General features: G+C 31.0%; 1 protein-coding gene and 1 pseudogene across 1 annotated transcript; both read right to left on the bottom strand.

Moving 5' to 3' along the window:
- Positions 1-1452: 1452 nt before the first annotated feature.
- On the bottom strand, positions 1453-5809 carry LOC114393080 (annotated as a pseudogene).
- Positions 5810-21168: 15359 nt separating this feature from the next.
- LOC114419243 (protein RKD5-like) lies at positions 21169-26466 on the bottom strand. Its single transcript, XM_028384882.1, has 5 exons — positions 26175-26466; positions 25760-26009; positions 23080-23327; positions 22318-22532; positions 21169-21557 (listed from the first exon to the last, which is right to left on the bottom strand). Exons 1-5 carry the CDS (start codon positions 26227-26229, stop codon positions 21345-21347), a joined length of 981 nt encoding a protein of 326 aa, XP_028240683.1. The 5' UTR covers positions 26230-26466; the 3' UTR covers positions 21169-21344.
- Between the last annotated feature and the right edge of the window lie 1247 nt (positions 26467-27713).

The raw sequence follows: 27713 nt of genomic DNA, 5'->3' as shown, positions 1-27713 counted from the left end.
TCATTTCTCATTATCTCATCACATAAATTATTACGTCAATCACTTTCACTTATTATGTATTTATATGCGTGCACGTATATATAATAGGATCAATTGACACTATGTATTAAATTTTTATATTCCCATCACTTAATAACTTTTTGTGTCAATAAATTTGTTTAGAATATGAAACAAACCAATTCAATTATCAAAATGAAAATTTTTAAAATAAATTAAATTGATAAAATTTCATGCAAATAAAAATCTAGTTAATATTTCATCTTACAACTTTATTTTCACAACAATACATTATTGTATAAATAAATGTTATTTCTTAGATAAAAAGATAAAAAAATGTTTAAATTATATAAAATTTGATATACATAATAAAAAACATGAAATTATTTAATGGTTGAAAGCACAAGGTAAAACAAAGCCCAAAACTTTCTACTTTTAAATTTGTAGTCCATTACCAATCAATGTTAATTGATTTGAATTGACTTGATGTTGGGTGAAGCTGGGCCATCGGTTGTATTAATAAAATGATTAAAAAATATGAGAAAACAAAAAAAAAATATTATAAAATGAAAAAAAAAATGATGAATAGTCTCCAAAGTCAAAATTAAAACATTGTACAACATAAAATTTATAAATTATATAATTCGAGAACATAAAATTTAAAACTTCTATAAAATAGTAAATGTTTGTGTTAGTCTAGATTTCATATTCCCAAATTTAATATGCAAATTGATATCATCCAGTTTCCCAAATTTTCTCCTTCAATTTAGTTGAGATTTTTTTTATAAACCAATTTAGTTCGTATTGATCGGGTCTATACTCACTCCTAGTCTTACCTAGTCTTACCCTAGCTTGTGTAAAGTGGTATAAATGATTTCGGGTAACTCTTTCTGCAAATATCTAATTTAGAATACAGGATGTTTTCCCACTTCTCAAATTTTCCCTACAACTAACGAAATAACTTTGAAAAAATACAAGTAACCTCACCCCATGCCAAAGACCATATATCTCAAAGAACAAGAGAGGAATTCGAATAACTCATTTTATTGAATTAAATGAAAAGATGACGATACAACTACAAGTAGGAGCTTCACATTTTTATAGACAAGGGAACTAAGCTAGAATGAGAGAGGCCAGGTACAACTAATCAAATTAACACAGCAACAAACACTCATGCAGTAACAGGTCTAACTACCTATACTAATTACCTGTTTGGATACAAGTTATAAGTGCTTTTGAGAGCTTCTCTATTTGAAAAAACTCTTTAATTCCAATAGAGAAGCTGTCAAAAGGACTTTAGCCTTGTATCCAAACAGGCTTTAACTGTAAACCTAGTTAGTTAGTAGTTACACTGAACTTGAACTTTGACTAGTATGCTAGCAAGTAGCAACAGCCTACACATGTTGATGCTCTGTCATATTCCACACGTGCAGAAGGATGAATATGAATTGGCTATTAGAATTTGTGCACAGTTGCTAACTTTGTACAATGTTTCTTGGATTACTTCGTTGTATCCTTGATAGCTTCGATGCGTTCCAATGTGTCAAGAACATCTTCCATATGAGGACGTTTTTTAGGGTCACATTAAAGGCATTTTAGAGTAAGACGTGCTGCTTTCAATGCTGCCTTGGTTGAATACTGACCCTCTATCCTCTCATCCATGATGCTTTTCAACTTTCTTTTATCAGAGAGAGAAGACTTTGCCCATTCAATTAGATTCTGCTGCTCTATAATGCGGTTTTTGTCAAGTGCCCTTAACCCTGTCAACTTTCAAGCAGTACTACACCAAAACCATAAACATCACTCTTCACATACAAGTGGCCTGTTGAATCATGACACATTCCTCAGCCATGTTAGAAACAATAAGATCAAACTGTTTCTTATGTTTCAGGTAAATTTCAATGAGCAGTATCTTTGAAAAGCATCAATTTATATGTGTAGATAAGATGATGATCACCTGTTGCAATGTATTCTGGAGCAGCATAGCCATATGTTCCCATGATACTCGTACTCACATGTGAATCTTCCCCAGAAGGGCCTAATTTGGCCAAGCCAAAATCTGAAATTTTTGCATTGTAATCCTGCAAAATATAAACATTTGATTATGAGTGAGATTTGTGGAGTTACTGTTAAAGAAGTTTATCTTAATCTTTTCAATAACATTTGCTCTAATTAAATTGTTTATTGAATTAATTCTTTTTACAAAATATCTGTACTTACTATAATTTGTATTTTTCAGCTGACACTCAAATATATAGCAAAAGTTTGGTTTATAAAACAAATAGGGTCCAAATTCATAAACTCGCCAAATATAAAAGAGAGGAAGTAGGGAAAAATAACAGACCTCATCAAGTAGTATATTGGAGGCTTTGAAATCTCAGTATATGATTTGCTTTTCTGAGGTGTGTAAGAAAGCCAAGCCCCGAGCTGCACCAATGGCTATTTTGATTCGGGTGTCCCAAGAGAGTGGTTCTCCGTTAGTATTTCCTAATTAGAAACAGAAAAAAAGAAAATTTAGCTAAACTCAAATCAAATTCATGACCAATTTTCTAATTCATAATATATATATTTTAATTGTCTTAAGCTCATGCATACTTCTAAAGAGATGACTCTCCAAGCTTCCCTTTGGCATGAATTCGTACACAAGGAGAAATTAGACATCGTCACAGCAGTAACCCAAAAGCTTGACCAGGTTTGGGTGAGAAATCTTTCCTAAAAAGTTGATTTCTGACTGCATTTCTATATGAAACAGAACAAGATATTACAAAGTCAGATATGGGTACTTAATTTTGTCAAGTACTTTAGAAATCTTTAGAAAATAAAGATTAATTTAATCATACAGTAAATCTCTCATACTATTTTCTTGTATTTTTCTTACTTAATTAAAAATAAAAATAAAAAAATAGGATCGAAAATGTTATTATTTTTAAAGATTATTGAGGTATTAATTTTTAACAAAGGAAAATAAATGAAATTGGATAAATATTATTAGCAATTTTGTTAAGAGAAATGTTACCAATACTGTTATACGATAAACTTTTATATAATTTTTATGCGCTCACTTTTTTTCTTTATATCTGTATACTTTATTTATCTAAGGAAGTTAATTTTTATGAAAGAGAAAAAGGGGAAAAGTAATTTTTTTATTTGAGGGAAAGTAGTTTTATAAAAAAAAAACTAACTGAAGTAACTTTGAAAATAAGGCACAAACTATAACAAGTTCTCTCATCCTTAATTGATTAATGTGAGAAAATAAAATAAAACTTTTAACTCAAAAAGTTTTAAACTAAACTTACTAAATAACTTCTATTTTATTTTTAAATCTCTTATTTTGACCTTTTTAACTTTAAAGTAATTTTCAATTCAAAGAAAAGTTATCTGTATGAAATTCTAAAGTACTTTACATAATAATAATAATAATAATAATAATAAAATATGAAGAATTTCAAAATAAATAAATGTAGTAATTTCATTATTTAAATATGAAATATCTTTCTAAGCAGATAGACCAAATACAAAAATTTAAAGTAAAAGTTCTATTTTTATACTTTAACCATTATTGTAATGACAATAAGTAATAAAATTGTTTTAAATAATCAAAAACATTTAATAAGACATGTCTAATGTTTATTAATCAATACCTCAAGAATAGAGCAACTCTATCCAAAGATTGTTATCTTGCTTTTTCTTATTGAACACTGGGTCTTAACAAGAACTCAAAATTGGATGTAGTTATTGGAAAGCACCGAATGTTTATATATGCACTAGGTGCCACCCCAGTTTGTGGACCATATGTTTCAGCTTTTTATGTGTTTAAAAAAGTTGTTGACGTTTATCCTAACAGTAAGGATATAAGATGATTTATAGGGTCACTTTAGTAAAGTTTTTAAGGTTGTTGGATTACAAATGTAAGTTGTACGTTTAAATTAGAAATTAAAAAATAAATACGAATGATCCATGTATAATGTTGGGAATAATTGCTCTCATGCATTTACTGATATATGTCGACCATGGAATAAGATGTGTATAGTAATGTTTCATTAATTAATCAATACCTCATTAATATATAATATTTGTTACTAATAAATCGATATTTTTCGCTGTCAAACATTACTGATCAGGTGTGGCTCCATTATCCTTAATCCCAACTATTCTGTTAATCATCACTTAATATATATACTTGAGGCTAGCTGTATATATTAATAATAATTGTAACTTTGTTTAATTATGAAACATAGTCTGCAATTAACAAATTAAAAAAAATAATGAGAAGGCAGCACCACATGGGAAAAGTTGGAACAATCGAAAGCCATGCAAACTTTCTGAATTCAATTTCTTAACAGCAACCATCCTTTGTATACTTTGCCAAAGCCTCCTTCACCAAGCAATGCATCCGACTTGAAACTCTTGGTTGCTGCTTTCTGATCCGCGAAATTGAACTCCTTCAAGTTCCCAGTTTCCACACGCGGAAACACCATGTTATTGCTGTTAATGCTACTGATTCCTCCATTAACACTAGTGCTTTCAGTGATTCCGGTCCTTTTCATGCGCCGAACCTGCATGCCAACAAATTACATTAATTATTAATTCTCTGTTATGAGCGAGAGGCAGAAGAAAGAGATATCCTTGGTTCGAGGTCAAGAGGTCAAGGTCCCTCCTTGCTAAACTAAGCTTTCTCGAAACATTTCTCTGCGTTTTATTTATGCAGACCATGTCTTTATATATAATGGGTCACACTGCTACAATATGTAACTAACTTTTGCAATGCCGTTATATCTAACTAACAGTTTGTAACTAACTAACGGTCGTGCTAACTAACTAATGGCCATGCATGCAGTTTTACGTGAGATGTCTTCCTTGTTCTCTCTGCTGTTGGTGCTATCATTATCCCACCCTGGGAAAATCACCTTGTTCTCAAGGTGATGAGAGTGACAAAAATCATCCCACTTCTCCCAAGTGGACTCTTCCAACGCAAGACCCACCCATTGCACTATGACAAAGAATGGTGAGGTTGTAACATGGAGCCGTGGAACATGGTGAGGGTGTATTTTGGATGTGGTGGCTTCGGCGGTGGTGGTGGATGTGGTGGCGGGTGTGGTGGCGGACGTCGTCGCCGATGAAAGACGGAGCAAAGCCAAGTCTTGATGACGAAAAGAATCCAAACCAAGCACAGATGAATATGATGCTTTATGGCATCGTCGCCAAGCAAGATGGTGCAAAGTGATAGAGGCAACGGACGATTGAGCTGGAAGTGGCGGTTGGTCGAATGAAAGCGAGGAAGCGGCAACGGAGCCATGGGTGCGACTGACGTAGGTGCTATTGTGGGTGGTGGTTGTGCGGAGGAGGACGAAGCTGTCGTGAGCCGTGGGGGCAGCGACAGTGGTGATTGCAGGGAGGAAGAAGGGTAAAGGTGACCAAGTTGCCGCGGTAGTCTTAGGAGAAGGGCATCCAGTGAGGATTCAAGACGGTGTTGAGCGGCAGCAAGGTTGACCAAGGCGGCCTCAAGGCGGTCATCGGCAACCATGGAAGCTTCATTTGGCGAGTGGCAGCCATGGAAGGCAGCCATGGGCGACAGGTGGGTGATCGAGAATCGCGGGACATCTAATTTGGTTGTATTACGTTGATGGAGCTGGGTGTTGGAATTGAGATGATTATGGTTGGGTGACCGCAAGTGAAGGTGATCGAGAATCGAGTTCACCTTGCAGGAAAGTTCTGCGTATTTGTCATTGAGGGAAGCTTGACTGTTGGATAGGCGAGTGATGGTGTCTTCAAGTCTATCGGATGTGGTCTTTCGTGTTGTATGGTCAGCCATGTTGACGATGGATGCAAATGCAGTAATGGCGAGCGAGGGAAGCAAAGCAAAGGCCCATGTTAATGTTGTGTTTAGTCCTTAACCAACGAGAAAATGAATACAAAAAGGGCTGCTGTGTTGGGATGAGGATGAGGAATGAGAAAGACACGAGTAGTACTATTGCTAGCAACATAACATATGGGTCGTTTTCGGAGTGTTATAGGTTTGACTGCTGCTATTTATACTTCCTTTTTTTAATACACAACCTCTTTCACCCACGTTGTTTAGAAAGTCTGCGCGTTTACACTGCTTATTTACTTGTACAGCTGGAACCATTTTAAACTCAAATATTTTTTAAATTAGTCCCAACAAAATGCATGTAGTCATGTACCGACAAATTGTTAATTTGGTTTTTGTTTTTGTAATATGCTGGATGAATGTCTTGTTGATTCAGTCCTTGTAAATAATTAGGATATTTGGATTAGGATAAAAAGGGAGAAGATTGAAGAAAAGGTTGAGACAACAAGATAGGAAAAACGAAAAAGCCAAAGATATATAGATCGCAATAAACAAACAATGAAAAAGATTAATTAATTCCTTTCCTAAAATTTAGCGTTAGCTTTTTTTAGGTTTGGTGTTATGACTTTCGCTCACGCTATATTGCATTCCTGTTACAGTGAATCACATTATATCCCTAATTTATCTTTTTTTTTCTTTCTATCTTATGAAATTTAGCATGTCATCAAATGTTAAAAAATGTAAAAAGAAAGAAAAAAAAGTATTTCAGAAAATGTAAAAATGTTCATATAAGTAATATAAATTATTATTATTATTATTATTATTATTATTATTATTATTATTATTATTAGTTTACCAAAAAGATGAGCAGTTGGGATTATAAGATTATGCAGTTATATATATAAAATTTTCATGTTACGCGGAATTAGAAAATCAAACTGTGCAGTAGTATTTACGATGATATAATATTGTCTTTAAACGAAACTTTAATTTTTTTTTAACTTGGACTTTATATGTACAAGCTTTCAATTTAGTTTTTATATCTAATTGTCTTTACTTTAATAATTTTTATAATCTCAGTTTTCGGAATAATAATGTCATATTTTATATATATACTATATGCTTGATAAATATATACTATAAACCACCAGTATTTTAAAAAATTAGTTATAAAAGTAAAAGTATAAAATTTTTATTAAAAAATATAATAATTATCGTATAAAAAATTAAATATTTTAAATAGTTAAAATTTTTTAGAGACTACATATATCATTTATTAGACATAACTTTTCAATTAGATAATTTTACTCAGTCAGAAAATACCGTTATATATATGCGCAGCAAAAGATTTTTTTTATCTAAGTATTCAATGTAACATTTAAACCGCATTCTATGTATTTTTATCTTTCATCTGTACAAAGTGACGTTAATATCTATAAATTATTAAGGACTTTCCACGTATATATTTCGGTCTTATGTACATTATACGAAACAGCGATCGTATTTTTTAACAAATATTGTACAGAAAACAACCACAATTCACGCGTATACCTGTGTCAGAGTACCATTTGTATTCTTATTAAGAAATGATATACAATCAATTAATTATAATAGAGAAGAAGGTTCGACGTTCCGTCGAGTTCCACCCACTCTTAATTTGTCTAGATTAACTTTGCATGCATGCTTCCAACGAGGGAAATTGAAAAACAAAAACTTTTTATCAAGGAACTTATCTTGCAGGCTCAGTAGTTACTGGGACCCAAAAAGAACAAAATAAACTTCTTAATTTGGTTTCATTTTTAAATTCTTCATGTATCTGTTCTTTTATTGTTCTTAATCTAGGTATTGCCTGTAAGATTCACAAAAAGATCAACTGAATTATGCATTTTTTTTCCTTAAGGGAGAACATTTGAGGAGGAAAAGAGGAGGCAGAAAAATGAGAAAGGAATAGAATGTATTACGACAGATTAAATAAGTTTTTCTTGTGAGCTTAAAGCGAGGATTTAGCTACTTTAAGTTTGGGTTAACCTTTTATGAGATTAAAAATTAGTTAATAATTACATATTCAGTTGAAAAACAGTCATATATATTTATCTTTTAATCTTTAATCATTTTTTTATTCATAAAAATAAAAAACATATAATAAAAATTTACAATAATTCACGCACATTACTCAACTAAATTGAATTAAAATTATTTAATTTTTAATCATTTAAATGTGATCTAACATTTATATTAATTTTTTTCTCATAATAACAACATCAATAATTAATAAGTCAACGATATGATCTAATAATATGTTAAATTTATAAAAACATTAATAATTTAATAACATCAACAAATATAAACTGGAAAAATTAAGCAGTTCACTAGGATGGGCCTAGTTTTGAATAGTTTGCATAATATTTTATAATCTAATTTTATCGTTATCATTGTAACAAATTGGAGAATAACAATATAATGATCTTACAAAACTTTCCCTAAATACATGAAATATATGGTCGGGAGGAGTTTGGATAACTTTGTGTACAAGCATCTAACCTCATTACCCTTGCACAATCCCCACAATAATGTGACTATAATTCAACCAAAAATAGAAAATAATGTGACTAATTCAACCAAAATAGAAAAAAAAAATTACATAGCTTTTTTTAATTAATTTTTTTATAAAATTTCCCCTGCAACTAACAAGATAACTTTGAAAAAATCTTCTATTATCTAGTGTATCGGGTTACAATGCATCCCAAGATTCTAGTAATTTACCAAGCATTACGTGCTGAACATAAGGGTGGCTATTGTAAATTGTTCATAGTTGCAAACTTAGAACAACGTTTCTTGCCTTCCTTCCTTCTAACCTTGATAGCTTCTATGCATTCCAATGTCTCGAGAACATCTTTCATATGAGGACTTTTTTAGGGTTACGTTCAAGGCATTTTAGGGTAATCTGTGCTGCTTTCAATGCTGCCTTGGTTGAATACTGACCCTCTATCCTTTCATCCATAATGCTTTTCAACTTGCTTTTATCAGAGCGAGAAGGCTTAGCCCATTCAACTAGATTCTGCTGCTCTATGGGGCGGTTTCTATCAAATGCCCTCATCCCTGTCAGCATTTCAAGCAGCACCACACCAAAACCATAAACATCACTCTTCACATGAAGGTGACCTGTTGAATCATAAAAGTATTAGATCGAACTGTTTCTTATATACGCTTCAACAAGTAGTATATTCACAATGTGTAGATAAGATGATCACCTGTTGCAACGTATTCTGGAGCAGCATAGCCATATGTTCCCATGATCCTGGTACTCACGTGTGAATCTCCACCAGAAGACCCTAATTTGGCCAGGCCAAAATCTGAAATTTTAGCGTTGTAATCCTGCAAAACATTAGTGTGATTTCTGGATTAAGTACTAGTATATAACCTATAGTTCTTTTTCTAGTAAGTAGTAACACTTTAGAGGATGTTTGGCGGCGAGCGAGGGAAGGAAAGCAGACAACGATGTTAATTAGCGTTTAGTGTTAATTAATGATGTTGTGTTAGGGGCTGTGGCTCGGCTTGAGGATGAGATAAGAATGAATACGAGTGGCAGCTACACAGAGCAATAACATTAACATGGGGCTGTTTTTGTCGTGTGTTTCACTGTCATTTTATAATGTCGTTTGCCGTGTTCGTGGTTTTTTTACGGAAAAGGGATATTTTTTCTTCGTTTTTTTTAATGGGAATTGTTTTTTAATTATTTATCAAAAAGGAATAAATCGTAAAAAGTGTTACGATTTATATTTTATTTTTTATTTTTTTAATTGAAATTATAAAATTATTTACGATTTTAATATAATTTTTTTTATTTTTCAATTTTAAAGTAACATTTTTTTAAAAAAAATTGAAGTTATAAAATTTTATTTTATGATTTTTTTTTTGGTATTACGAGCTCAAAGTGATAATACTTACTTTTTAATTTGGAAGTGCATGAGGTGATGTGTGAGCTTGGCTACGACTATTAAAATTATTCACGTTGTTGCGGACTTGTGGATAGTGGTATCGATTTGCTGCCTTGCTGCATAACAATAGGCCATTACTTGCAGTAATTTATAATTACACTTACTATATATTATTTCTATCTTATAAGAAGAAAAAAAACTCTTTTCTATAGAAAAGTATTTTTCAAAATCTGATTTTTACTTTAAAATAAGTATTACATTTCATTCCTATTCATGTTACTTTTATATATCTCTATTTTATTTTTTATTCATTTTTGTACCCAACTAAAAAAAACTTTCTTTTCATGATATCTAAGTTGTATCACATTAATTAAAAATTATCTTAAATAAATTTTTTAAAATAATTATTACAAACTTGATAATTTTCAATTATATGACCGTTCATAATTTAATTAGAGAAGCATCATGCCTTATAAAGAATCATATTGCCTTTTCTATGCGGAAGCCACTTTTAATCCTGGAATTCTTGTCAGAAGCATCAACAACAACTAATCTCTGGCTTCTCTAAATAGAACCAAGCTTTCATCACTTTTAATAAGGCACAGTGAACTCGGAACCAAGCTCATGACTTCACCTCATGCACTTCCAAATTAAAAAGTAAGCATTACGATTTTAAAGTTATAATATAAAAAAATTGTAAAATAAAAAAAAATATACTAAAATTGTAAATAAATTTATAATTCCAGTTAAAAAAATAAAATAAAAATTTAAGTCATAATAAATATTACGATTTCTAACTCAAAACTAATAACACGTATTATGGTGAATAATTAAAAAAAAACCCATTTAGAAAAAAGGAAAAAAAAAATACCCCTCGATAAAAAAGCCTGTTCGCGTAGCGTTCTCATATTTTTTTACATTCGCTCTTTTTGTACGCGCGCCGCTTTGGAAATTGAGTATGCGTCTTCAAAAGCAAGCATAGCCCAATAGGAACATGACGTATGTACACTCTACTTTTTCAGCAAAGGAACACTTTTACGTGGCATTTTTAATTGATTCAGCTCTTTTTTAATTGGGAACATATTATTATTCAATAATCTTGTTAGATTTTTTGTTTATACAAGAAAAGTTTAAATGAGTTAATTGCTAGAGGCTCAATATGATAAGACAAACTTTAAGATTCAGCCATTACATATTATTCATTAATAAAAATCAGAAACATATTTTTATGCCATCCGAGTTTATTACTTATCAATTAGATTAATTTTTTATCAGGTTAAATTACTCATTTGGTTCATATAATTTCATGATTCTTACATTTTTTGTCTCTATAGTTTGAAAATAATTTTTTTAGTCTTTATAGTTTACATTTTAATTCTCTTTTAGTCCCTATAGTTTTGAAAGCTATTTTTTTAATTCTTATTGTTTGTATTTTAATTCTCTTAGTTTGAAAGTGGTCTTTTTAGTCCCTATACTTTATATTTTAATTCCATTTTAGGCTTTACCATTCAAATATGAGTAATATTATCAATTACAATTAACTACAAAAATATTAACAAGTAATTTATAATTAATTTATCATAAGATAATTTATAAAAAAAATAATGGATAATTTATAATTGATTTGTAGCTAATTATTTTTATATTTTTTGTAGTAAAGATTAAAAGATAATTAAAATATAAATTATAGTAACTAAAAATATCACTTCCAAACTAAGGACTAAAAGAGAATTAAAATACAAATTATAAGGACTAAAAAGAATATTTTTAAACTACAAATACTAAAAGAGAATTAAAATGTAAACTATAGGACTAAAAAAACTATTTTCAAACTACAAAAATTAAAAAAATAAGAATCATGAAACTATAAAAACCAAATGAATAATTTAATCTTTTATATATATTGTTGAAACTTAGACTTAAGTTATTGTGTACATTTGATTTGAATATTTGTTGTACACTTTAAATATTATTGACCTATAAAATTATATATTTATTTTTTAATTTTAATGTAACAATGTTATGATACTAGTATTACAATTGTAAGTAAAGTGTTATTGCATTCATCAGATTATTTATCATACAAAATTTAACACAATATAGATATAGCCTATAGGGGTTCCACGATTGTATGTAAGTGCTATTACATTCATCTTCTTTGTCATATAAATTTTAACACGTGTGTGTGGAAGTATACTAAAATTTAGATCATAATTTTGAACATGAAAATTTTTCAATAGTTTTTTTTTTCAATTGTTTTCATACTCTTTATTATGTAAAGTTTATTATGTTGTTGCATCTAAACAAAATTAATAATCATAAAATCATTTTCCAATAAACCTATCCAAACAATAATCGATTATTTATAATTAACTATACATGTAATCAATTATTAAAATAATCTATCTTTTACCGCTATCCCATTTTTAATTTCAGTCCAATCAATTAGTTTATAAGTTTTCAGTTTATAAATCCCAACTAATTTTGTCAAACACACTTGGCACATTTAGTAAGATACTCGAAAAGCTTATAATCTATTTTGATTTGCTTATTTATTTTACACAAACTTATTTTATAGCTTAATATTTGATATTTTTAAAATTTATTTTTTCATGCAATGTTATTGTTAAAAAATTACACTTTCAAACAATTAAAAATTAATACAGATATATTTTTTAAAAATAATTATACCAAAACTAACAATCTTATTATATATATACAACTATTTATTATTAATAATTATCAAACGCATAAATCAATTTACATTAAATTTGAAAGAGGAACTTTAACGTTCATATAAGTATTACCTAATTTAAGTATAATTATCTCCAATTGATAATATATGTATTTTCTAGAAAGGAATATCATCTATTATTAGATGATATTCGTAAAAAGGATTTGCCGGCTTGTATATTTAAAGTAAAATATATTTTAATTTCCTCTTATCTCTTCTCAAATATGTGTAGGTGTTGGTGTTAAAAAAGTGTTTGAAAAAGAAGGTGCCAACGTTAAAGCGTGGATTCATAGAGCCACATCCATAGTTAGTTTCTTCCTCTACTTTCAGTTGCACACTTCCACTTCTCTTAGCCTTGTTTTCTTTCTTGGTTTTTTCCTTTCTCTCGGTTTCAGTTTTTCCAAAAAATTTATATATATATATATATATATATATAGATATATAGATATACATATTTATATCATGCTCTATTTCTATACTTTATCTGTATGGTAAATACTAAGCAGTTTTGTGAAAACATTGATTAAAATATTTACTTGTGTAAAAACATAAAAGTAACAGTTAAATTTAAAATAATTCCGTTTTCAATAAAAATATATTTAATCTTCCTATTATCTTTAATGATCTGTAATTCTGCTCACATTGACGTACGTTAATATTTTACGTACATAGATGATAAGTATAATTTAAGGACTATTTACATTCTAGGAAAGAACCATATTTTTTTTTTTTAACAGACTTGTACCATTCACGCGTATCCATGTGTCTGAGTACAATTTGTATTCTTAATGCTACGATTAATTAAACTGTAACTGATAGAGATTATTAGAGAAGGAGTTTCGTGGTTCACGCATTCTGGGTTCCAACCCTTTGCCTATGCAAGTTGCATTAGCATTGCATTCATGCTTCCAGCGAGGAAAATATCAAAAACTTTTCATTAAGGAACTTATCTTAATTGTCACTGGAGTCAAAAAACAACACAACCACATCTTTTTAAGATACAACTTCGTTTCATTCATTATCTGGTTTCATTTTTACCGTTCTTTTAGTCTAGGTATATTTGACAGTGAAATCCACTATGATCAACTGATCGAGTAATGCTTCTTTTCTTTCTTTTTTCTTTTTTTTTCTTGAGGGATACTCTCATTTGGGGAGACAAAAAGGAGATAGAGAAATGAGAATAAAAACGGAATGCATTAATTACGACAAGTTAAACAAGGACACGTACGTACTCATACTTTATATCTAATAATTTAACTAACTGAACGCGTTGAAAAAGACTAATTAAATTATGCTCTATTTTTCGTCTTGTTTAGAATATGGTTCTTTCAAATCAGTGAATTGCCCATATGACTCTTAATCATATCTAAAAGTTTATCACAACAGTTTATAGTGAAAAAAACTCATTCATTGTTAATTTAAACTATTAAATAGTAAATTAATTATTTTATATTAAAACTTATTTTTATATTATCATACGAAAAGTAATTATTATTATTATTATTTTCTAATCAAAAATATTAATGTAATGATTGCCTAAATCCATCATAATTACATGATGGGTGTAATTTCATTCATTAGGAATGTTAGCAAATCGCATTTTTTTAATATACGACTTTTTATTAATAACTGAAATTTATAAAATAAAATTACAAGATTTCGTGACTCCTGTTTTTTATTTAATACAATTTAGTAATTTCTAAAATAAATTAATTATAAAAAAAATTAGAATAGAATGAATATATTAGAGAGTGTGGAAACTTATTTTAACATATTAGAGTTCAAAGTATTTACCGACTTAATTTATGGGTGATTTAACCTATTTTTACTCCTAATTATACTAGTTAAATTGTATAACAATAGATTTTATATTAACCTTTTCAATGTAAGTGGGATTTTTTTCCCTCTTTGATTTAAGAATTCTTTATATTAATAATTATAAAATATCACTTCATTTTCTTTTTAATATTATTTTAAATAATCGTGTCAAATTAGTAAAAACATTATATAAAATCCCTAAAAATGAGAAATAAAGTAAAATTAAAATGGTCTTTTGTAGCTACTAATAAAAATAAAGAATAAAAGTATTTTTAAATCAAAAAACATTTTTTTTTCTCACCTGCCTTTTCATAGGAGGCGATAGTTACATGCTAAATGATAAAATGAAGAATGAAGGTGGGTCTCCTAGCAGGAATTCAAAGTTCAAACCGTGCCAAAAAAAAGTAACATAAAACAAAAATGAGTCGCACTTCCACTCTACAACTAGTACAAAAACTTCAAAGTTTCAAACAATGAACATCACAACACGTTCGCACATGATATCAGTGGAATTTTTTTCTTTTTCTAAAGTAGGAAATTTACTAGCAACGTGTATTTTCGCTCTATATTTCTTCATTCGACAAATGAAGACATGGCCGAGGAAACAAGTGCTGTATCTTAACCAAAAACACATAAAGTTAAGTTAGTGGAAAAAGATACATCAAATACGACACACACCACTCAATATATAATCCTTGACTTTCAATTTAACCAATAAAAGTGGCCATCATTTTTTACTTTAATGGGAAAAAAAGGTAAAATGGCATATAAGCGCACGTACATATGACAAAGTTTTGAGGAAAGGGTATCATTATGTTTCTTTTTTCCAATTTTGTTCCAACCGAATAAAATCACTATAAACTATAAAATTCTCCCTACATGCCTAAACTTAACATTTGATTAAATTGAAATAACCTATACATTTATTGGTCCGAATCATTATACTGTAAATGTATGAATACATAATTTTCATGATACCAAAGAATAATCAAACAAGGTTGCTTTCAAGATTACTTCAACAAACATTCAAAGGTTAAACATTACTTCAAGAATAATACAAGGTTGCTTCAACAAACAAGCATTGCTTCAAGATTAAGCTTTTATCTCAAAATAAAGTGTTTCCAAGATATCAAGGTTCTGGTAATTGATTACCAGACAGTGTAACCGATTACCAGAATACAATTTTGAAAAATAAGTTTTTAGAAGGGTTTTGAAATTTGAATTTAAAAGCTGTAATCGATTATCATTGATGTGTAATCGATTACCAGCAACGGAACTCTTTGAAATTCAATTTGAAAAGTCATGACCCTTCAAAATATAACTGTGTAATCGATTACTAAAAACCTGTAATCGATTACCAGTGAAGAATTTTAGAAATTTTTTTTTGAAAAGACACATCTCTTTAAATCATTTTAAAAAGACACGAATGACCTATATATATATGTGTGTCTAACTTCAAAAATCAAGAGAGAGATATTCTAAGAGAACTTCATTGTCAAATGTTCTCTCAACAACTCTTGGACAAACACTTACAAATCTATTTAGAGTTCATCCAGGAACTTCAAATTGTATTATCATCTCTAAAAGAGAGAAATTCATCTAGGAACTTCAATTTGTATCATTCACTCTAAAGGAGAGAAATCTTTCTATTCATCTCAGAAAGTTAGTTGTAACTAAGAGGTTGTTTGTCTCTTAAATTGTGAGTTTCCTGAACACAAGGAAAAGGGATCCCTCGGGTGTTTAGAAGTTGTAAAAATGATTTTTATAAAGTTAATGGAAATCTCAAGTGGGTTGTTTGAGGACTGGACGTAGGCACGGGAAGTGGCCGAACCAGTATAAATTGAGTTTGCATTTCTCTCTTCCCTTATCTCATTTATTTTATTGCAATCAATTTTGTCTTGCACATTTAAAGAACATTATTAAATTGATTGTTGCTTCTTCTTCTGCATTCTAAGCCTATCTTTTAAAAAGGGGATTAAAAATTTGTTAGTGGGAATTTTGTGAGACTTAATTCACCCCGCCCTCTTAAGTTATTGAGGCCACTTGTTCAACAAGTAGTATCAGAGCCGGATTCTTATCTAAAGTTTATAAACTTCAAGAATATATATGGTCTCATCTAAATTTTCATTCCCTGAGGGAAATTCTATTAATAGGCCTCTTGTTTTCAATGGCGAAGGTTATCACTATTGAAAAACCCGAATGCAGATCTTTCTTGAAGCCATAGATTTAAATATTTGGGAAGCCATTGAAATTGGTCCCTTCATTCCTACAATGGTAGTGGGAAATACAACTATAGAAAAACCTAGAGAAGAATGGGATGATGATGAAAGAAGAAATGTTCAATACAATTTAAAGGCCAAAAATACAATCACTTCTGCATTAGGCATGGATGAATATTTTAGAGTCTCAAATTGTAAAAATGCAAAAAAAAAAAATGTGGGATACATTACAAGTAACCCATAAAGGCACAACTGATGTCAAGAGAGCTAGAATAAACACTTTCACACATGAATATGAACTGTTTAGAATGAATTAATATGAGACCATACAAGATATGTAAAAGAGATTTACTCATATAGTTAATCATCTTGCATCATTGGGAAAAATATTTCCTAATGAAGATCTCATTAACAAAGTGCTGAGATGTTTAAGCAGACAATGATAACTAAAAGTAACAACAATTGTAGAATCAAGAGATCTCACTAATATGTCTCTTGCCACTCTCTTTGAAAAACTTCAAGAACATGAAATGGAACTTATGAGACTCCATCAACATGAAGAGAATGATAAAAAAAAAAGGAAAGGAATAGCACTTAAAGCCTCATCATCTTCTATTCAAGAAGAAAGTGACAAAGAGGACTTGAATGAAATAGAAGAAAATGATGATTTCAGATTTTTTGTGAAGAGATTCAACAAATTTATGAGAAACAAAGGAAATCAACGGAGATCAAATATCAATCCAAAGAAGAAAGGAGAATATTCATCCTTAGCCCCAAAATGCTATGAATGCGATCAATCTGGGCACTTAAGATTAAATTGTCCTGTCCTTAAAAGAAGAATGGAAAAATTCGACAAGAGAAATTTCAAAGAAAAGAAAGAAAAGAAAGCATGCATCACTTGGGAAGATAATGACATGGCGAAAGACTATGAAAGCGAAGAAGAGTTGGCACATTGATAGCGGTTGCTCCAAACACATGGTGGGAGATGCATCAAAGTTTATTCATATTTCTCCCAAAGATAGTGAATATGTGATCTATGGAGATAACAAACAAATGTAAAATTGTTGGAATTGGAAAAATAGGTACGAATTCCTCTACCTCCATAGAAAATGCTTTACTTATTGATGATCTTAAGCATAGTTTATTGAGTATTCATCAATTACGTGATAAAGACCATTTATCCAACAAGAGGATTTTAATGTTTGTCTATTTTTGATTATTTTTGCCTATGATTGTTAACTTTTGATTGAGTTTTGATGCTTGTTTTCTGCTTGAGTTTTGATTGTCCTTGATAATTATGATTGATAGTTATGTTGATTGTCTTTGATGATTGCTTTTGATGATTGTTTATGATTGAGTTTTGATTATCTTTGATGATTGTGTCTGAGAGTTATGTTAATTATTGATTACTCTTGATGATTGTTTTTTATTATTATATATTTTGGTTATTTATACTGAATATGTATTTTTGTGGGTACAAAATAATTATTTTTAAGGCATGTTGATATCATTTGATTCTCATATATTCCAACAAGTGTTAACATTTTCTTTTGGGCCGAGAAATGATACTTTGAACGGCATGACATGCTCTACTTTTTTAATTCATTATAAATTGCTGAATGTTTTTCTCTTCTCTGCGCATGATTTGTTTTTGATATTGACAAAGGGGGAGAGATAGATAAAAGATAAAATAGTAAGGGTTTATGAGACAGTTTTTTTTTATGAAATATATGCAATCTTCAACTATTTCATATAAGAAGTCATTGTGAAATCAAGGGGGAGTAAACTATACAGATAGATATTTTTTTTGTTGCTCTTAACCTACAGATGGTTGTCATCATCAAAAAGGGGGAAAATGTGAATCATGCAGGTTTTGATGATGCTGAAAAGAATTCACTTAATAATGATTGTCATCATCAAAAAATGGGAGAATATGAATCATGCAGGTTTTGATGATGCTGAAACGAATTCACTTGATAATGATTGTCATCATCAAAAAGGGGGAGAATGTGAATATATGAATACATGATTTTGATGATGCCAAAGAATAATCAAACAAGGTTGCTTTCAAGATTACTTCAACAAACATTCAAAGGCTAAGCATTGCTTCAAGAATAATACAAGGTTGCTTCAACAAACAAGCATTGCTTCAAGATTAAGCTTTTGCCTCAAAACAAAGTGTTTCCAAGAGATCAAGGCTCTGGTAATCGATTACCAGGTAGTGTAATCGATTACCAGAAGACAATTTTGAAAAATCAGCTTTTAGAAGGGTTTTGAAATTTTAATTTAAAAGCTATAATCGATTACCATTGATGTGTAATCGATTACCAGTAACAGAACTCTTTGAAATTCAATTTGAAAAGTCATGACCCTTGTTAGTTGCTATTCACGACTAAGTTTTGTATTGAACATTTGCACAAAAATAGCTCTTTACCTCCAATTTATAGTTCATTTTGTAGGAATTGTACATATTTTCATGTTTAGTATGATTTCATAAAGTAGATACTCCAATTTTATGATTTAATGTTGAAACGACTTCAATTTCAGGCTAAAAGAAGAGAAGGTTCAAGTAGTTGATGTCTCGCTAAGCGAGCTGCATGCCTCGTTTAGTGTGTTGGGAAATCCTAGAAGAGGATCATTCAGAGATATGCTCACTCAGCGCACTGCCATCTCGCCCAGCGAGTTGTTTGTCTCTTCTCGCACTTAGCGCGCCCAGCTCGCTAAGCCAAAATTCACTTACTTTCGCTTAGCGAACGAATCTCGCTAAGCGAGCCTTTAGAAGCCGAAACATCAAGGAGCCTTTAAAACACTGAAGTTGGCGAAAACTAAAAAAAGAGTCGAAAACAGAGCCAAGAGAGAAGCTGAAGTGACAGAAATTGAGCCACCAAGAGAGTTTAGATTAGAGGAGTGAGATTAGGGTTCTAGAGGTTAAAGGAGACATCATCAATCCTTCTTAGCCATTTTCTTCCACTTAAACTCTGTTCTTCCTTGTATTGATAGTTCATTTCTTGTAATGGAAGGCTAAACCTCTTGGTTGGAAAGTTCTGCTAAATCCTTGATGTAATATTCTTTCACTATCTATTTAATGTTGTTTTTTTGTGTTCATTGCTTCTATCTATGCTTATTTTTACATGCTTGTGGCTTGATCACCCATTTGTATGTATAGTTAGGATTTTTATCATTGGGAAGTGCTTTAAAGCCTTAGAACTTGGTAGAGCAAGCTAGAAAACTGTATGTCTAGGAATGGAGTGCAATGATCTAGTTCATATTATGTTGTAGACTTAATGCGACTCTTTTAGGCTGAGTTTGTTGAGGGATCAAAGACGAAGTTTAAAGAGAGTTAGGCTCATTCACTAGAGGGATCTTGGTTTGGGTAATTTCTCAGCATAAGAACACTAGGATAACATTAAATAGAGAAAAATACATAACAACACCAAGGAAAATTCAGTAGAACGACCTGACGCTTTTTACTTGACTATTTTTACTTCTCAAACTTTAGATATTTAGTTTGTATTTAAATAGATTTTAGAACAAAAATCCAACTTGATATTTACTTGCTTTCAGTTTATACAAATTTTTACTCACTGAATATACAGTTCTGAGTGAAACAAATTCTATGTGGATACGATACTCGGTCTTACCGTTTTAATATACTACTTGTGCGAATCGGTATACTTGCCGACCCACTCGAACAACCCTTCAAAATATAACTGTGTAATTGATTACCAGAAACCTGTAATCGATTACTAATGAAGAATTTCAGAAATTTTTTTTGAAAAGACACATCTCTTCAAATCATTTTGAAAAGGCACAAAGGGTCTATATATATGTGTGTCTAACTTTGAAAAACAAGAGAGAAATATTCTAAGAGAACTTCATTGTCAAATGCTCTCTCAACAACTCTTGAGCAAATACTTGCAAATATATTGAGAGTTCATCCAGAAACTTCAAATTTTATTATCATCTCTAAAAGAGAGAAATTCCTCTAGGAACTTCAATTTGTATCATCCATTCTAAAGGAGAGAAATCTTTCTGTTTATTTCAGAAAGTCAGCCAAGAGGCTGTTTGTCTCTTGAATTGTGAGTTTCCTGAACACAAGGAAAAGGGATCCCTCGGGTGTTCAGAAGTTGTAAAAAGATTTTTACAAAGTTAGTAGAAATCTCAAGTGGGTTGCTTGAGGACTGAACGTAAGCACGAGAAGTGACAGAACTAATATAAATTGAGTTTGCATTTCTCTGTTTCCTTATCTCATTTATTTTGCAATCAATTTTGTCTTGCACATTTAAAGAACATTTTTAAATTTATTGTTACTTCTTTTTCTGCATTCTAAGCCAATCTTTTAAAAAGGGGGTTAAAAATTTGTTAGTAAAAATTTTGTGAGACTTAATTTACCCTGCCCTCTTAAGTTATTGAGGTCACTTGTTCAACATATATATGTGTTACACCCCACTCAATGAAATGGTATATTCTAGAAGCATTGACACATGCAGGGAAGAGATTGGTCATTTGGAAGTGCTTCCAACCCAAAACTACTCTTTAGTTGCTTGTTTTCCAAAACCGCTTAAGTGTGCTTCACGTTGGATCAACATTTAGAGTCGTAAATCTCAACATGGTGCAATTAGAACTTTAGGAGCAATAATTTGAAGAACAAGGAAAAAAAAATTGAGCACTTTAGATGCTATAAGTTACCTTTAGATTTTGCAATCCATATATAAGTCAAAAGTAAATCTATGAAGATCAAAATGACCAATCCAAAGAGGTGTATAGGTTTCATTTCATGTCATTCTACAACTTGCAAACTATGGTTTTTTGTTGCTCTTTAAAAGGTGCTATGTGCTGGATACTGTTGAATTGTGTTTTCCAACAGCTCTAGCTCTATGTCTTCTCTTGAAAACATCTTGCCTGAATCTCTTGGTCTCACTTTGTATGTCCATGAAGGGTTTCTTCTCTATGTTTTCCTTTTCACTCTCCAACATCCTTTGCCTCTTGGCCACTGCCAAAGCTGCTTCCCTGTCCTCCAATTCTTGGCTCTTTACCTCTTCCTGCATGTGTCCCACTTCTTGTATATCAGTCAATGTTGCCCAAATAGATACTAATTTTATTTTTTGGTGCGTGTACGAGGACTTCAAGTTTGAAAATAGCATAGATTACAAGGTTGTCAAAAATAATTTTACTCAAAATCCACTTAAAGCTTGGTAAAAGGGATAAAAGGGAAAATAGAAGTAAATACAGAAAAAGGAAAAGGTTTTATAGATCATATAGGAAAAACTTATGAATAAACATCTGAATTTAAAACTAAGCATTGACGTCAAAGTTCACATATCTACGGAAGCTTATGTATATAATACTTTAACTAAATTTTAAAAGAATCCGCAAGAGAGAACTCAAGATATTGAATGCATCATGTTTGACCAAAACATTAACAAGATAATGCAGAATAATGCTTCAAAGTGCACTTCATGCTTTCCGTTTCACCCACTCCATGTCTTTGAAGCATTAAAGCTAACATTGTACATTAAACTTCAAAAAACTTTTTAACTATCATGGACTGTACCTTAAGTATTCAATCATGTCAGCTACAAATAAGTCACCACACATTCCCTCATTATATTTCAAATAATAATATTTGTTCAAAAGGTAGGTTGCATGCACTTCAACAAAATTATGCTGATGTTCAAATAAATAAATTTTAGTTGAAGAAGTAACTGTAAATGGATAGAATTTTTTTTTGAATTTTGTACACATAAATCTCAATACAGAGTGTTAAAGTCATCATAATAAAAAAAGTGAAGTAAGAAGGACCTGAAGATCATGAATGAGACTGTCAAGTGATTTGATCTTCCTATGAGGCCAGCGGGGAATACCAAATTCTCTGCACTTTCTCTTGAGAACAGTGAGCCCAACATTTAGATTTCTTGATGCTTCTACAATTGGCATACCAAAGTACTTGACCAAATCTGATAAAGAAATTTTTGCTACAAGATCACTGGGTGCCCTCTTTTTCTTTGCTAGCAAACCTGCAAACCCTCACCTCATCTGTTAGATATAAATATTTATGCATGACATTATTAACACAACATTAGGAAGCTTCACACAAGGGGTTCGAGAATTTATGTACAGGATCACAAAACAATTTTTTTAATAAATAAATTGTATACTGCTAAGACTGAACTGCTGGAATAAAAAGGATAATAATTGATAACATTCAAAATTGAGAACAACATGGTATACAGGATTGGAGTTAATAATATCAATCCTTTAAAAAGAGGGAATAATCAGAAGTTTTAAAACCTAAAAAAGAAGTTCCATTTTTGTGTCAGTCATCAAAGAGGATTCCTGTATTTGATTAGCATTTCAGAACTTTTCTACATTCAGAACTGTAGAATTAAGTTACAACAACAATATAGTCATCACAGTCAAAACTTGGGAGATATTGTAACAGATAGGTTTCACCAAAAGATTGAATATGTCCATATAGTAGCTAAGCTGCAGAACAAACTGTGTTTATCATTTATTGTTAAATAGGTTATGTCTGTTAGATAACTGAGAGCATTGACTCTGAACCTGGTGAGCTTTCAACATCTGTCTCATTGTCCAGTGACTCAGACTCGTCGTCTTCATAAGGAAGACAATTGAGATCCTGATCAAGAACAGGAAAGACTTTCCATGATGGTTGGCAATTGTTGCTGTTTCCTTGCCTTTCTTCCCCTGTATAGTCTTGTGCTATATCACTGTCTTCCTCCTTCCGGTCCAACTTGTATATCACATGGAGATCATCAAGCAAGTTTGGAATCATCTTAAGCTTTGGGTTTCTGAAAATTAAAAAAGAATAATAAGAGGGAGTTAGATATATGATAAATTACTTTGTAGAAGTAATCGGAAACAAAATGGAGAAGCTCAGAAGATTTAAAACTTGTAGAAGTGGTGGAGCAGCCATGTAGGGAGATATTTTGGAGTCACACAGTATTAAAGGTTTTGATCACCAAAGGTTTTATGAAACAGTGAAATAGTGATATCAAGACAAGGCTATTAAGAATATAGGCATGTCATATCAAACATAATAATGTTAAAAGTACATAATTATGCAATTTGGAGATAATGTCATTCCTTTCAAAAGAAAATAGGACTGGAAATTCAATGAAATCCAGAATTACGTGCAAGCCTTCACTCCACTATGAACAGGAAGAAAGTAAAATAAATGAGGTTTAAAACCCAGTAAGGGCAAAAATAATGAACATGATAAAATATAAATATTTGGAAATTCATAGAAGAAAAATCGGGGATGAGTTTTAGGGTATTTTAGGGAGAAATAGAGAAGGTAGGGAAAGTTAAAATAAGAAGTTATCTGCTTTCCATCCTTTCCAGAAATTAAAGGTACTATGGTAGGTATGCCTTCCCCTTAAATGGATATTAATTAGAAAATTATGCAGAATACCTTCTTTTTGTTGAAGAACATATAGTATGTGTTTTAATATCACCTTGTTCCCCTTTAATTTGGAAGGGAAAAATCGACTTTTTATGAGGGGAATGAAGATTGGAGAGCAATTGGTCTACTCTATTCCATTCCTTTTCTTTAAAATTCAAATAAAATGCAAAGCATATATTCAAGTATTTCAGCTTCATACATAAAGAATCAAACTTTATTCTTGATTCCCTTTCCTCCTCAAAGTGTAAACAAGGCAGTATTAGTTATTCCTTTATGTCTTGGTAAACCAGTCATATAAATATAAGACTATTACATGAAAATAAATCTGGATGCCATATTAGAAAATGGTTAAGTGAACATATTGCATTGTCTCTCACAGGAAGACAACAAAATGTTAGTGATTGAGGGGATAAAATTCTACATGAAGATCTGTTAATGCATCCCCTAATTTTGGGTGTTTGGGGGAAAGGTCATGCCTAGTTTTCACCCTAAGGCATATTCAATATATTATTTTCACTAAAAGTAAACATCAGTTGCTTGAACCAACGATGCTGTCACTGACTAACCTTTGCTTATTTCCCAGGACTAACAGTAAGACCAAAATACATATTCTGGTGTGAAGCCTTAGCTTTGTTCTGTTTGTTATGAATCTTACTAGTAAAATAGAATTAATGATATTCCCACTTAAAATTTCCACTACACTTTTTTCTCTTATATCTGTCTCTACCAAATCACTTGTTAAATCTCACACTTTTCTCTCTTCTTTCCTTATATCTATCTTCGCTGTTAGAATTTTAAGTGAGAACGAGTGAACAACATTACTCCTAAAATAAGGATTGTCAAAAGTTATAGAGGGATATATTTTCTAAATTTAATTTAATATGATTCCATGGTCGCTCCATTTCCTTCTATTTCAACTTTTCTGTGCAAAGAACTCAGAACCATAAGTATGCTCTGGAGTAATAAGTGACTAATCGCCACATACATAAAGATTTTTTGGGACACCACTAAAGTTCTCTACAACAATAAACAGGACTTATAAATGAATTGGGATCTTCTATTAGAGGGTTATGTAATGGGATGGAAAGAAACTGTTTATTAGGGAGTGGCCCACTGTTACTTGTGCAGAGGTCTGCCAGTTCTATGCCAATAGCCAAAGCGTGTTTAATACTTCAATATCTTTCATTCTCACAAAAGAAGAGAACTCTCTCATGTCTTCCAGGGAAAAAAGAGAATCCACATCCCTTATATGTTATAAACTATACATACAACTCAAAATTAGCTTTTGGTTAAAATGCACAAATCAATCGAATTTGCACACATTACAAATTTTAGCTTCTCTATTTTTAAATGTGATTCATTCAAGGTGGGGAAATCTTGGTGGGACCAAAGAGCCAAGTACATATTCATATAACCAAAAGGGACCGATTCCAATTCAGTAGAAGGGGGGTTATCTAATTCAAAGGACCTAACTATGGAGGACTAATGCAAGGTTTAAATTGCAATTGGGATTGCAATTTCGTCACGATCCTTGATGTTGAAGAAATTGCAGACAAATATGGCCGGTGTGCAATCACAATTCGGCTTGATATTGCGGGAAATTGCAGACAAATACAGCCAATACGATCACAATTTGGCTTGATGTTTCAGGAAATTGCAAACAAATATGGCCGATCTGATCACAATTCGGCTGATTCCGGCCGCAATTGTGATCACAGTGACTCTAAAACTTGCCCATTTCGGCGGCGGACTGTTTTTATTTTTTTAAAAAACCTTGGACTAATGTCAAAGACAACATATAGGACTAAGCAGATATACCTTGTGACCAACAAAACCGGTGGAATGCGGCAAAATTGAGGAGTGTGATCGGCATGGAACGCAAAGACACAAAGCCACACTCCATTTCGGTGCCCTTCACACACTTCAGAAACACGAGATTTTACCAATCCAGGAATTGGGGTAGCCTGCATTTCCCCATAGGAGCCGCTCTCTGAAAACACAAACTCTCTCTCAACTTCCCTTTTCTCTCCATCCCCTCGGCGGTACACATGCACACTCCTCATTAACTCTGCAATCCACCCACACCCCACAAAGGAAATAAACAAATAAATAACGAAATTCCACCACCCCACCAGAAAAAATCACATTTTTCAACGAAAAACGAAACTTGGAATAAAAATGACAAGTGAAACAAAATCTGGGTAAGAGAGAGATGCATGGTGGCATCACATACCTGGTTGGAGGGTGTTGTTGAAGACTAGTAGATTGGTGAGCAAAGTGGACTCCATGAAGGGGTCATGAGAAAGAGATAGGAAGCAATAGCATGAAGCGTGGACTAACAGAAGGAAGAGAATGAGGCAAAAACCAGCTTTTAAGTGCAAGTTTGCATGATCTTCCGCTTTTTTTCGTTGGTTTCGGATCAGTTTAGAATCATGCCCAGCTAAAATAAGGTACTTTTGCTCTTTAGTCTTTTTCTTTTGTCACCTCCTTACCCTCCTTTTTCTCTTCATTTATTTTTCTTCACCTTTTTCGGTTCTCTCTCTGTAGATGCAAATTTATTGTGCAACCGTTTAATTACTCCATATCGATACATTTACTTGTGAATCAAAGTGATTTACACCAAAAAAGTGATTTTTTGTTGTTGTTGTTGCTGAATAGGAATCTAAGTGAATAGCTTGATTTTTCAAGTACATATATCAAGATTTAACTTGTGAAAATATTTTGATCAAAAAATTTATATTCATTTCAAGGATAAACATGTGTTTTAACTTTTAAATCTCTCAATTTTCACTTATAATTAGTCTTAACTCTTAAGCTTTAAGTGTCTGTTTCGGGTGGTGGTACATTATTTGTAAATTGATTTTACTTTTGGTGTGAATGAAGCTACTACGGTTATATCGCTTCTAATTTTTTCTTATTTTTACATGATTCAGGAAATTCGCCGCCAAACTAAGCAATTATGTAAAAATAACGATTTTGTTTCTTGTATTTTTATATAATTAGTGTATTTCATTTTTTGATGGAGCTTAAGATATTATGATAGGAGATAAAATTATCATTTTTAGAGTATATAAATTAAGATCAATTTTGACCGAAAATTGATTGACTCAAAACATATTTTACGTTTGTTTTAAAGATATTATTATTTAAAAGAAAATAACACACAATAAAAAGAAATACAATTGTTTGTGTACAACCAAAAATGAATAAATATAATGACATAAAATAATTTAGAACGTTGTCTCGATTGAAAGCATCAAACCGGATTTTCGCGGAGGCATTTACTAATTCCGCTTGTTTGTTTAAGGTTTTTTTAAAAAAAAAACAAATTAATTCATCAGGACATGACAATCTGTTTTTCATACATGCAATGTCACATAACAAAGTTAAGTGAGATAATCATATTGTAACACTTTTTATATATTTAAAAATTTAATTTTTTTTTATCTTTAGAGACTAATTTATTAACATCACATACTTTCAGGAATTAAAATAAATATTTACTCATTATTATATTATAAGTTTCCTATTCGTAATTAAATTCATTGGTTATCCATATTTAAGATGCAAACCAAGGTTGGTTAAACAGCTAAAGGATAATCTCTTCATAGAGTAATAGATATTATAGTTAGTTTGTTTTCTCAGCAAAGTCTCGTTTTTCTTTACACAAAATCTATTAAATTATAAAAGTTTAATCAAATTAATTGTTAAAGTAACCGAAAAATATAAAATAATAAAAAAGTAATAAAATTATGATTTATTTTAAAAATAT

Source organism: Glycine soja, chromosome 1 (assembly GCF_004193775.1).
Source record: "Glycine soja cultivar W05 chromosome 1, ASM419377v2, whole genome shotgun sequence".
Taxonomy (NCBI): domain Eukaryota; kingdom Viridiplantae; phylum Streptophyta; class Magnoliopsida; order Fabales; family Fabaceae; genus Glycine; species Glycine soja.
This window is presented reverse-complemented; position numbering and strand designations above follow the sequence as displayed.

Bases quoted from the DNA above. Each gene is read 5' to 3' on its own strand.
- LOC114419243 (XM_028384882.1), bottom strand. From the start codon at position 26,229: ATGGAGTCCACTTTGCTCACCAATCTACTAGTCTTCAACAACACCCTC. The intron at 26,010-26,174 runs GTATGTGATGCC...GGTGGATTGCAG, and splicing joins CAACAACACCCTCCAACCAG to AGTTAATGAGGAGTGTGCAT. The intron at 23,328-25,759 runs GTATATCTGCTT...TTTAATTTTCAG, and splicing joins CCGGTTTTGTTGGTCACAAG to AAACCCAAAGCTTAAGATGA.